We start from the raw sequence: 13,321 nt of genomic DNA on the forward strand, positions 1-13,321 counted from the left end.
AATCAAAAAGACCTTGTTGATTGGTGCGAGAGGTAGGAGAGAAATTGGTTTTGTGGTTATTATTGCAAAGTCGGATAGCGCGAAAGTGGTCAAGACCTAGGGTGCTTTTAACTTGTGAGAGAGGTGGTGTTTTTAAACCTCAAAACCAAAGAAGATAGATCAATACAAGCTATCCATAAAACTCCCGGCGCATGACGAGAACGAAAAAGTGCAAGTGTTCATTTAAGTTGAAGGGTTATCAGCGTAATCAAGGGGGATGGGAAGTGGTAATAGTTTGCGGAACTCATAATCACCGTCTTGCAGAAAATCTTACAGGTCATTCTTTTGTGGGAAGGCTAACACGAGATGAAGAAATGATTGTGATCGAGATGTCTGAGGTTGGCGTTAAACCAAGAGAAATTTTGAATACTTTGAAAAGGAAAGACGGTCTAGAGAATTTGTCAACCCTAAGTACCATCTACAATTTTCGAGCGAAACATCGTCTTACAAAATTGCAAGGGAGATCACAGATACAACAATTATTGAAGATGTTGGATGATTGCGATTACTATGAGTCTCATAGAGAGAACCTGATTACAAGAGAATGCAAGGATCTTTTTTTTGCTTATTCGAGATCAATTAAGTTGGCCAAGTGTTTTCCGGAAGTATTGATTATTGATTGTACCTACAGGACTAATCTTCACAATCTGCCATTGCTAGAAATTGTTGGGTTTACGTCTACAATGAAGACGTTTGCTATTGCTTTTGCATATTTAGATTCAGAGAAGGAAGATAACTTTGTTTGGGCTTTGGAAATGTTATACAGTGTTTTGGAAGGCAAGGCATCTAGTGTGAAAGTTATTATGACTGACAGAGACTTAGCATTGATGAATACTGTGGCGCGTGTATTTCCTATGGCTAAACACCTCATTTGTCATTGGCACATTCAGACTAATGTGATTACTAACTGTAAAAAATCTTTTGAAGAAAACAATGAGTTTGAGAAGTTCTACGAAATGGTTTGTGATTTATTCAGTTCACCTACTGAAGATGTCTATAATGAAAATTTGGTTGTGTTTAGAAATGAATATGCACATATGACACATGTGGTACAGTACGTCGAAGAGTTGTTGAACAAGTACAAGGAACAGTTTGTGGCGGCTTGGCTGATTTAGTGATGCACTTCGGCACTCACACTAGCAATAGAGTAGAATCCCAACATTCATCTTTGAAGAGAAATTTTGAGGAGTTCGCGTGGCAATTTGTACCAAAATTGGGATGTGATTGATAACCTCCTTGAAAATCAGCTCAATGGTATACAAGCTTCATTTAATATTAGTCGCAACATTATGCGTCATTATAGTCGAGACAAGGCATACAGTGAGATTAGAGGATTTATCTCTAGGGAGGCGATTGATATGTTGTCGAAAGAACTTGTACGTTCAAACAAAGTGGGCATTTATGAAAAAGAATGTGGGTGTGTTTTGAGGCGTACTTGTGGTCTTCCATGTGCTCATGAATTGGTACATATGGTAAAACTTGGTGATGGTTACATACCCTTGAGGTCCATTGATCGTCGTTGGCGGCAACTTGATTTTGAGCCAATGGAACTTCCAAGAGGGTCGCTGGACATTTCACCTGAGGTGGAAGGAATTAAGAAGAAGTTCAACTGCTTACCAGAACACCAAAAATTAATGTTGATGAAGAAATGTTTAGAGCTTGCTGATCCAAAGACTACACATATGCAAGAGCCTCAAGAAAAACTCAATGTCAAAGGTAGACCATCAATTTCAAAGAAATATGTGAAAGTATCAATTCAAGATCAGAATGACACAATAAGAGAACCATCTGCTTTTGAGTATGCAATGCACGCAAGAGGAGAAAAAACAAGTGAACAAGTTCAAGAAGAGAGGCGCACCAAAAAACCAAGGAGAAACTCAAGCAATTGAAAAAGTACCTAAAAAAAGAGGCAGACCACCTAAGAAGCCAGTTCAAACATCTTTGCTAGAAGATTTTAATCCATTGCTTAGCAACTTTATTGTTTCATGTGAGGATGTCCTTGGGGATGGACACTGTGGATACAGGTCCATAGGAAGATTATTAAACTATGGTGATGAGACTGGATGGTTTACCGTGAGGAAGAGGTTGTTGGTCGAGTTGATGGAATATGCAGAAGAGTACATTGAATGGTCTGGATTCACCATTTTCGAACACTTAATTCGAAATTTACAATGTACAAAGTCGATGATGATGAACCCGACTAAGTGGTTTGAACTTCCTGACATGGGTTGGTTAACTGCTTGTGCTTATAATTGTGTGTTTGTCACCCTAGCGCCAAAGCAAGCGTTAACTTACCTTCCTTTGAGAACTCCACCAGACTTGGAGCATACTTTCATTATCTCAATTGCTCATATAAATAACGGCATACATTATGTGCCGCTTAGACTTAGTGATGATGCTCCCTTGCCACCAGTTATATCAGGTTACCACAATCTAGCCTACCCGGGCATCGCTGACTTATGGATAGCAAAGGTTCAAGAAAAACTTGCCGACTGGGATAGGAAGGTAAATAAAAAAAAATTATATGTTGTACTTGGGTGGAAGCATTTTTTGTTCTTGATTTGAGTTTGTTAAATTATGTCTATTGTAATGCCCAGGCTTGTTGAATTAATTTTAGTAAGATGTTGAGCAGGTTGTACAGGAGCAAACTAAAAAAAAAAGCATTGCACAACACAGGGGACTTCAAAAAAGAGAAATAGAAATAAGAAAGGTATGTCATATCGATGGGTTGACTGTAGCAGATTATTTGTTTTAGGACTTGTTTTTCATAAAGGTTCTCTTTTTCTAACATGTATGTTTGTTCAAGTCTCTGTTTTCCTCCTTGTTTTATGCCTTTTTTGCGTGTTATATAATAAGAGTTTGTTTTGAATTATCAGAATAACTTCAATGTATAAATGTGGGTTTCGATCCTAATTCTTAACGCATTGATTCAACTCGGCCCCACGCCTTTTCATACTAGATTGATACTTTTGATATATATTTCCTTTATGTATGGGTGTTTCAGTTCTAAATGGCAATCCGAACAGCTTGTTTTATGTAGTTTAGTTTGAGAGTTCTGTAGTAATAGTGTATATCTCGATTTGTTATTTTTTCTGGTTGGATTGGTCTTATTTCACTTTTGAGTAATATTTTAATTTGTCTCATACTCATTTCTTTTTTGAAGAACAAGGTGATACAAATATTGCTCAAGGCACAAGCAACGACCAAAATGTTCATTCTAACATTGGTGAAGTAGCTACATGTCCCAATTCTTTAACCAACATGTGCGGACTACCTGATTTAAATGAAGATGTTCATCCTGAAGTGAGTGGATCGTCTGACCTTGACTCGTTTAGCTTTCAAGAACTCATTAACAAGGCCAAAGAGAACATGAAGAGAAGCAGAAAAAAAAAAATACTAGGTCAGAGATAATTCTAAAAAATATGGAAATCGAGCATAAGTAGGTAAATATTTTACACGACTTTAATCCTTTGATTTGCGATATGATTAAATATTTGGCTGAGGTAACCCTAGATGGGCATTGTGGTTATAGATCCATAGCTGCACTGCTAGGATATACAGATGATTTAGCATGGCGGACAGTAAGGGGTCTTATGCTGGAAGAGTTGATGCAGTATGCAGATTACTACACAGAGTTGTACGGTAATGACAGGTTTGAAAACCACAAAAGAAACTTAGAGTGTACCGAGTCTTCTACAATGAATGAGAAAGAATGGCTTGATCTCTTGGATATGGGTTCCTTTGTTGCAAGTGCTTTTAATTCTGTTTTTGTCACCATAGCGCCGCGGCAATTAGGTGTCACGTACTTTCCGATGAGGACAGGTCCAGAAGAAATGTTCCAGATAATTACAATTTTCCACATAAACAAAGGACATTTTGTGCCAGTTATGCTCAAGGATATTGCTCCACTACCTCCGGTTTGGCGAGATTGGCAGTGTGTTAGATGGCCAGAAGCAGCAGTGTGGGAAACTATTCTGAAAGAAAAATTGGGCAGGTGGGCTGGATCAGTTCCGATCAATATGCAGAACCTACAATATGTTTATCCAGACTAGTTTTAGTTGTTGGATAGAAAAATAAAATAGTTAGTTGTAACTTACTAATTATTTTCTGTGGATGAACCATCAGTTTCTCAAGAATTACTCGCGTTTTATTTCATTATAGAACATGGCTTATGGCAATATTGATTATAATATGAGGTTTTGAGTGTCAACAGAACAAAGATCTCTTAATATATATATATATATATATATATATACTTAACTTGCGTAGTTCCTATGGAAGATAAACCTGCGTTTCGCCATTTTGATGTTTCTGTTAATGTCCCTTTAATTTTTTTCCATCGTTGAAATATAATTTTTTTCCGTCGTTGATTCTTTGAAATATATGGAAGACTTGGTACACTGTAGGCCCTTCTTCGTTGCTGCTACTAACCTTTGCATTACTTGAAATTAGTTTGCTCTTGTGACTTGGTTTCCTTTGCAGCGCTACCGCTTTTAGTACTCTTGATGTATCTGTTCCTACCTTCTTCTTCTGCATATGTGGCACATTTTCTTCACTTCTGTTTCTATCTTTACAGCTGTGTTTCCTATTAAGACAATTGGCCAACCCCCCTAATAGCCCTTGGTACATCTGTGTTTAGATTGTACTTCCCATTTCTGCCTTTTGCCATATACATAACGTCTGTTTATAAACCTGCATTTGTTAGGCCACCTTCATATGGTAGGACAACATCATGAATTGATATGAGAGAACAAATAGTCAACAAAAAGAGAAGTGGATAACATCTCAAAAGATAAAAGACACTTTTCTTGTATCATGATATTAGACCCAGATGGATTCGAACCATCAACCTCTCAACTAGTGAGCGCTCTTTCCATTTTGAGCTTATGGATCCATTGATAGAAAACACACAGGGAAACTAACATTTATTTTGATGAAGTAAATAAAAACCATCCAAAGTCGTTTACATCACAACTACAAAAACATCTTAGCATATATAGATGGGGGGTCCTATCACAAAGACGGGAAAAAAACAGAGACAAGCAGTTGATTATAGCAGCAGCACAGCAAAAAAAGGGTACAGGAGCAAAGAAAGACAAAACACAGCCTGTATTGTCACGACTTAATGTCCGCTCACCGCTTCCATTAGCTATCTTTGCTTCAAACAGAGATCCGGGTTAAGGCCCACATCTCTCCCTTTACCAACTTGCATGTATTCACGACCACTTTAAAAAATTCCTTCAATTTAGGTGTTTGCTTTTCATTGTGTTCCTTTTTTTTTTTTTTCTTAAAGGGTGTCATGAAATATGTTACAAGAAAAAATCTACTAGAAGCGATTATAAAAGGAATGAGAAGCAACCGCTCATTTTGAAAGGGCCTTTATGGTCGGTCTGTAGAAGGGTGCGAAGAAGTAGCACACGGGATTTCCGTGAGTCCGACGGTTTCCTTAGAGCAAATATAGCTATAACGACTTGGGCTGACCACTCACACACACCGCTACTTGTTAAAAGAAAATTATTCTTCCTATTGTCCTCTCCAAATGAGAATACGTAACCCAAAGTAGGACTTGTATTACCAGCTATAGAGTCACATGGCATCGGAGAATCACTTGCACATCCGAATGGAATCGTGCTATGCTAGTGAAGGTCCCACTGTTTTTTCGGATTTTCAAGAGCTGCCCATATATTATTACCATAGAGGTCTGCAAACAAGTACCACCAGAGAAGATTATCAACAAGCTGATTAAGGAGTTCCTAGGTAAACACATTCTAATATTAATGGAAGACGACCGACGGATGTCCATACTAGATGAAGCCGCGACCGACCTTCCATACATGCATGGATCGATCATTGACCTATAAAAATATCCACCAGAAATTGATGCGAGATCCTCCATTCTTATTTATATCGGAATGGTTATATCTTGTTACAGGAAAAATTGGATCGATGAAGCCGGAAGATGTATTTCCTCCGTGAGATTGTGGGGAGTGTAAGCGGTGTATCCTTCATAAACTTCGCCATCCATAGTTCCCCCCTTTGTAATTATATCCACTTCTTCATAGTGGTCCTATAAATTTCAAATAGTTTCCATTTCAACATAATTTAGTGATGTCTAAGATATTTGAAAAAAGTGAAAACAGAATGACTTTAGCACATTCAAAATGATTATGAAAACAGGTTTACAACATCGCATCATCGACAGAAAAGTAGGAAGGCCTTTCTGAATCAAAACTACAAATACCAAGGATTCCGAAACCCAAGGCCCAGATTTCAGTCTGCAACTTCGTTATCGTCAAAGTATGGATTGTCCCTTGGGATAGAATAGTTTCCCCACAAACCAAGGTCCATCGATTCAGTTGCACCTATTCACAAATGGCAAGGAACGAGTATATGAATAACAAGACAAGTTAAGTTCCAGCCATCTTCAGGATATGCCTATTAATTAAGAAAAATATAAGACACGTCAGGCAGTGTAGATGTGAGACCATGACTCTGTGAGCTTGCGGAAAATAGACATTAACGGTCCTGAAAATCAGTTCTCGAGATTATTATCGAATTCCTTTTTTGTTCTTTTCCTTTTCATATTTTCCCTCTTCTTCTTGGGGCTGCTTAGAAGCCTTGTCTTCTTCTTGACTTGCTTCAGATTCCTGCTGCTCTATTACAATGTCGGTACTCTTGTGAAGACGATCACTTGCTTCAACATCAACCAACTCAACCTCTTTGTGGGGTTGCTTAGAAGCCTTGTGTTCTTCGTGACTTGCTTCAGAAACCTGCCGCTCTATTAAATTGTTGCTAGTCTCATGAACACGACGACGATCACTTGCTTCAACATCCATCAATGCAACCTCTTCTTGGGGCAGCTTAGAAGCCTTGTCTTCTTCTTTACTTGCTTCTTTACTTGCTGCTCTATTACATTATCCGCAGTCTCATGACCTCTATCACTTGCTTCCACATCCATCAAGCATACTGGAATTGTATGGAACCTCAAAAGGGTTGGTTTTCACCGTTGTAATGGATGGAATATGAACTGGAGCGTCATTGCTATCAAAGTCTATTAGATTCTTCTCCACTACCTTGCTAAAGTTTTGCCTTGATCAGAACCAAAATTTGAACTCTCAGCATCGTCTGAATTGATTTGCACTTCAAAGCCATCGACGCCATTCCGAGGAATTTCTGGAGGTCGCTCCTCAATCCTGACTGTTCTTCTGATGAAACCTTCATAAGGCTTAGTGGAGAATGACACCTTTTTATCCTTACTACTTAAAAGCCTTGCCTCCAATGGGAAAACTACCAATTTCTAATGCTCTTTCTTTTACGTCACTTCTCTTCCTCGCACGACTTTCTACAAAATATCCTCATCTTTCTCTATATCGACCATTCGGAGATGACATTGCATGGACCCTCTTCTCTTAAGCTTCCGGTTATTAGGACTACCAAACATAAAAGTATGTTTAAAAAGAACAAAGATCTGAGATAAAAATAGGGGAAGAAGAAATAAAAAAAAATCTAGCACGATGGGAAAAATCTATATACAGTACATAAGAAAAATAGTGCAACCAAGACTAAGGCATGATTATAAATCCATCTATAAAATGTTTGTATCGAAAAAACTAGACTTCTCCACATCTGAACTATATTTTTTATTGCACCAACAACACCCATCTCTTTGACAGGGTATAATATCAAATGACTGAACACACAACAACAAAAAGCTCACAAAATTTAATGAAAAATTCAAAAACCAGCTTCCATTAATCAAAATGTGGGGAGACTGGAGAAGAAAAGCAGAAAAACGAAATACAAATAAATAAAAATGGATAGAAATATTTCAGGGAGGATAAACTCACTAAATTACATACAAATATGCAAAATCAAAGAGAAAACAATACCCGAGCAGAAATACGTATTGCCCTGTTAGATTATCCACATTTCCGCTTCTTTGTAGCAAAACTAATTGGGGAAGAATTACAATTGCCTCGAGGTATATCGAAAATGCCCAAAAGATCTGGAAAAAAAAAAAAGTTATATCAAAACACCACAAAATGACTTGTTGGGAAAAATTGGAAAGATGTTTACATAGAAATTAGAAAGTAATATTGTATATGACTTGAAACAGCAACAAATGTATTTCTTCTACAAGATCATCCACGAGTTCTTAGAGAAACTCTGGGTTTACGAAGAAAAAGAGTGCGTTTACAAAGAAAAAGAGTGCGAAAGAAACTTTCACTCAAAACAGGCGGGTACCAAAAAGTGGTTGTTATTTTTATTTTTTTATTTTATTTTGTGCCCCTATTGGAAATACCCCAAATTTATTTGGGTGATATTATTGGATTTAGTCAGCTATTGGGGTATTTCAAAAATTTATGTTAGTTATGAGGTACGGGAGTGTTTTGTTGGGTATGTCCAAGATCACCCTTTAATTACTACTATTGTATAAGGACATTGTTGTAGACTACTGTTAGTCTTTGCTAGTGTGCGACTATGTGAAAATATGTGCTTTCTCATCTAAAAAGCTCTACAACTATACTAAAAACAAAGATTCAAACTCGGTGCCTGTTTGACTATTTTGCATTTGATAAAACGGGAGTGAGTTTGGTGTACCGAATAAATACATAAATAATGCGTTTATGATTCTAATGGGAATTGCTTATGTTTTAGGTTTTCGTGCATATCACAGTAGGTTCTCGTATTATTAGTAACTAGTATGCAAACCGTGCTTCGCACTGGCTTTTGGAAATTAAGTAATGCGTCCGCACACAACATCACCAACAACACACTAACAATAGATAACTCCATAACTCTTGCTGTAATTTTAACACTGGAAATTATACTACATTAAATAACTTGTTAACACAACAAAATCTTCTAGCTAGCTAGGCAGAATTGAATCTCGGAGGAATAGACTTGCGTAGGTGTCAATCAACAACTTAATGCTCACGGATCATTCTAAGTTGATACCAAGCAAGTTGGCTTTCAGAGCTTCACAAATGCATGTAACTGGACCTAAATCATGTAAACCATCAAACAATGTGCAACATTGCCTAAAAGGTTGAGCTTCAGCAACCAAGTTAAGTAAGCTACTCATTAATTAGTAAATCATACTAAAGACGACCTTTTAGCGAAATATGAAACAATGGGTTGAACACAATCTCGAAGAATACAGGTAAAGCAACACCACTATAAGAATGGTTCTAACCATGGAAATATAACCAACATAGAATAAGATATATTAGCTGAACACCAGTCGAAAAAGCCTCAAGTGTTTTACTTCATGAGTCATCACACTAAGTTTTTTTGCAATACCTTCTAATTAATACATTAGCATGTGAATCTAGAAAGATATCTACCAATAGAATACACAAAATTTTTAACCTGAAACCTAATAAATCTTCAAACAACACTGAATACTACATGAAGTAAGCCTTCTAATAAAAATGAAGCTACATGTATCCAAAGATTCCATTCACATTTTCATAAGAGAAATTGATTAACATTATTATATATGCATAAGTGGTATCAGGAACATACATAGAGTACACAACAGTCATAGGCATCAATAAAAGTAATTTAACAGATTGGTAACGATGACATTACCATTTTTATTTAATCCAAAAATATTTCGCTAAAGGAAAATAAAGCATCCAACAACAACTGAATAGAAAATCATATCATTAGTAAAAGCGACTATCTTTCAAATAAGCTCACAAAAACTGAAAGAAAATTATTGCTTATGGAATGAGTACATTGGTAATATGGGAAACAAAGAACATATCAAACCTACGCCCAACTATTACTAACTTACTAAGCATGCTTCGTCGCTACGCTAACAAAAAGAGGCTATATCAGCATTCAGAATTTAACAACTTGAATCAAATAGTACTATTAAAGCATTCGCCGCTTTGTCTAGAAACTACCAACAATAATGTCTACAAAAGTTGGAAATTAAAGGTAATTTAAAACATGGATATTAATTAAATTAACTAAAAAGTTTCATTACCCTTGATGTCTATTGTCTATCAATCCAATACCCACTCCATCCAGCAATTAAAATAATAACATCACCACCACCATGAATGAAAAAGGCAACTTCAACAGATTGAACAACACAAATAATAATACTATCTTCTTCAAAGAAAATTGTGTGATTGCAATTGAATAAAATTATTTAAATATCAACATCATTATCAAGCACGTTATAAGAAAATGACTTAAATAAAGAGATTTACGTACAAAGGAAGAATGAAACTGTACGAGCAATCAATTAATGATGGAGATGAACATTATCTTCTATAAAATCTGCAAAAAGAAAATTGTTGGTGGTTAATGTGGGGCAAGTCAAATAGCTAATACAACGATCCTTCATTGAAAACCAAAGACTATCAATTACTTGAAATCAATCAAGTAACAACAACAATTACTTAAAATCGAGATTAATAAAAAAACGATAAAAAGTGAAGTATCTTTAAAAATAGATTGTTGTTCGTAGGATATACAGAGAAATTGATGTGGAAAGTTAATTCAATTTAGAAGACATTATTAGGGAAGGAAACGTAGGTGTCTGCAATTTCTAATTGAGAAAGAGTAGGAGACTACCAGTTGAATTAGAAAGATATTATTAGGAGGTCTGTAAATATTTTAGGTATTTGTTATTGACAGACCCCATATTGTGTTGGGCAGACCCCAAACCAAAAAAAAAAACAAATATTACAAGTGTGTCATTGGTCCCAAAAAATTGAATTCGAAAACCCCAAACTTAAATGACCCGGCTAGGTTGTTCATTGTGCAAACCCAACGACGTGGTCACACCGTTTGGGACTTAGTCCAAACGATGTACCCACACCGGTCAAGAGGCCAAGAAACAGAACTTTATATTTTTTCAAAGTTCAAATCCCAAACGGTGTGGCCACACCGTTTGAACTAAGTCTCCAATGATATGACCATACCGTTTGGACTAAGTCGCCAACGATATGGCCACACCGTTTGAGATTTGAACTTTGAAAAAATATAAAGTTATGTTTTTTGGTCTCTTGACCGGTGTACCAACCCGCTTGGACTAAGTCTCAAACGATGTGGCCAAGTCGTTTGGGACTTAATCAACGATGTGGCCACACCGCTTGAGACTCCCAAAAACGGTGTGGCCACATCGTTGGGTTTGTACAATGAATCGACTCCAGCCGGTCGTTTAAACTTGGGGTTTTCGAATTCAATTTTTTGGGACCAATAACACGCTTGTAATAATTATTTTTTTTTTGGACTTTTTGAGACCAATGACACACTTGTAATAATTATTTTTTTTTTGGACTTTTTGAGACCAATGACACACTTGTAATAATTGTTTTTTTTTGGGTCTGCCCAACACAATATGGAGTCCGTCAGTAATAGGACTCATATTTTATAGTTGTTTTATAAATTTTAAAATCATAAAGGAGGAAAGGGTAAGGGCCATGGGTCCTGTATTGGGCGCCACTACAATTAGATTGGGCAGCCTCCAATCCAAACCCAAACAACAAAGCCTAAACAAAAGCCCCACCTCCCCCCCCCACCAAATCGTGGAAATCGGGAAACCTATTCTAACCGGTCATCTCTCTCGCGCAAAACCCTTAGACGTGGCCAAAATTATCGCGAAACCTTAACAAAAAAAACTCAAAATCAATTTCGCGAATTGAAGCAATCCAATCCATAAACAATTGCGAAATTGAAACAATCCAATTGAACCCTTCGACGATCCAATTGAAAAAGTCCATAAACAATCCATAAACAATCCAATTGAAACAGTTCAGTTTCAGTTTCAGTTCAATTGAAACAATCCATAAAAAATCGCGAAATTGAACCCTTCGACGTGGCCATTGAAGCTTTTGCAAGTTGGGAGACAATCCAATTCAGTTTTAGTGAAGTATTCTCTCATCTCTCGCCAGCACGCCATTGTTAAGCTATTCTCATTGCGAGTTCTTCAATTGCTCTAAAATTTAGGTTGTTTCTTCTTAATTTTCAAGCTTGATTTATATACATTGTGCTCTGGGATAGAAAATATATATTATGTTTAGATAGGAGGAAGTTATTTTAGACATTCATTGATGTAGTATGATTGTAAGATGGGGGTTATATAATGTGATGTGTTTTGGATTAGGACTATGATCTCTCTCTTCTTACATGCTTTTGTTTGGATGTTTTGTTTGGGATCTTTACTGGTTTACTGCAATACTATAACCCTGTCGTAGTTGCTGTATTGCTTGGTCTCAATTTTCAAACTATGGGACGCAAAAAATCTCAGCGTGCTCATTGTTCGAAAGTTGGACATTGAGGCTCATTCCACACTGCTCTGGTGAGTATGGGGATTTTACTCCTTGCTCCAGCGTACCTGAATGTAAGAAATCAGATAAGACATTCTTGGGCTGTACCTGAATGTAAGAAATGAGATAAGAAGTTCTTGGACGGTGGTCGTTAGTTTTTTATAGATGTTTGGTCGGACACACTTCATATGGTTTACAAGTTTGTCTTATGGGTGCATATGCTGTGATGTTTCCCATGCCATCTTTATTGTGGAATTTGTGGAGTTGCGAGTTGCGAGTTCTCATTTATCAGTTTTAACTTTTTATGTGAACGTTTTCTGATGCTACGATGACAATGACGATGAACGAGAAATAACAAGAAGAAAAGTGATACAGAAGTGTTAGTTATAAAATCATTGAAACTGAAAACTACAAACCTTAGCCAATCTAATATCCTCTGTTGATCTGTCGGATGATTAACACCAGATACAGCTAAACAAACAGCTCTAACAGATGATCGATTTGAACCAGATTTTGAAAGGGCTTCTGCCATAACCTCTTCAAGTGTCTCCCTTGTTGCAATTTCTGTAACATCCAACACATTTCACGTGTGAGAATCCTTAACTCTTATATGGATACAACATTGTCGGACATATAACTTTGGAAGAAAACAACCATTGGAGAATATAAAACAAGGAAAAATTATCACTATAGAAGCTGGAATGGGATAAAGTAAATTCCAACTTCATATCGAGGTAGGCAGTAGAAAACTTTATCAAATGTAGCCCTTTAATTTGATAGGAAAATTACAAAAATGCGAAGCAGTAGTGTTAAAAACTCCTACAAACATTAAATGCCTATCGAACTATGTTACTAAGGCGCAAGGTGAGTAGCTTGGGTTGTAGTTTATTTCAGTTGGATCAATTGCTTGCTCTACTTGGATCATGTTTTGCTGTAATTATATGGCAATGTTTCATAAAAGGTAGCCCATCAATTATCACAAAGCGTGGCAG

At 36.7% G+C, this 13,321-nt stretch overlaps 3 protein-coding genes across 3 annotated transcripts; all 3 read left to right on the top strand.

Annotated features, from left to right (window-relative positions):
• The first annotated feature begins 191 nt into the window (after window positions 1-191).
• Window positions 192-1,154, top strand: LOC147488426 (protein FAR1-RELATED SEQUENCE 5-like). The gene has a single exon (XM_086574373.1). The coding sequence runs from the start codon at window positions 192-194 to the stop codon at window positions 1,152-1,154; it is 963 nt and encodes a 320-aa protein (XP_086430499.1).
• Window positions 1,155-1,328: 174 nt separating this feature from the next.
• LOC147488427 (uncharacterized) lies at window positions 1,329-2,645 on the top strand. Its single transcript, XM_086574374.1, has 3 exons — window positions 1,329-1,837; window positions 2,064-2,544; window positions 2,637-2,645. The coding sequence occupies exons 1-3, from the start codon at window positions 1,329-1,331 to the stop codon at window positions 2,643-2,645; spliced, it is 999 nt and encodes a 332-aa protein (XP_086430500.1).
• An 876-nt stretch (window positions 2,646-3,521) lies between these two features.
• On the top strand, window positions 3,522-4,091 carry LOC147488428 (uncharacterized). Its single transcript, XM_086574375.1, has one exon. It carries the CDS (start codon window positions 3,522-3,524, stop codon window positions 4,089-4,091), a length of 570 nt encoding a protein of 189 aa, XP_086430501.1.
• Window positions 4,092-13,321: the final 9,230 nt, after the last annotated feature.

The sequence above is a fragment of the Coptis chinensis genome, chromosome 7 (assembly GCF_015680905.1).
Source record: "Coptis chinensis isolate HL-2020 chromosome 7, ASM1568090v1, whole genome shotgun sequence".
Classification (NCBI taxonomy): domain Eukaryota; kingdom Viridiplantae; phylum Streptophyta; class Magnoliopsida; order Ranunculales; family Ranunculaceae; genus Coptis; species Coptis chinensis.

What these genes read in the sequence shown, in the direction of transcription:
- LOC147488427 (XM_086574374.1), top strand. Translation starts at nt 1,329, where the DNA reads ATGCGTCATTATAGTCGAGACAAGGCATACAGTGAGATTAGAGGATTT. An exon ending in AGAGAACCATCTGCTTTTGA is followed by an intron (nt 1,838 to 2,063) that starts GTATGCAATGCA and finishes CTGTGGATACAG; the next exon opens with GTCCATAGGAAGATTATTAA.
- LOC147488426 (XM_086574373.1), top strand. Translation starts at nt 192, where the DNA reads ATGACGAGAACGAAAAAGTGCAAGTGTTCATTTAAGTTGAAGGGTTAT.
- LOC147488428 (XM_086574375.1), top strand. Translation starts at nt 3,522, where the DNA reads ATGATTAAATATTTGGCTGAGGTAACCCTAGATGGGCATTGTGGTTAT.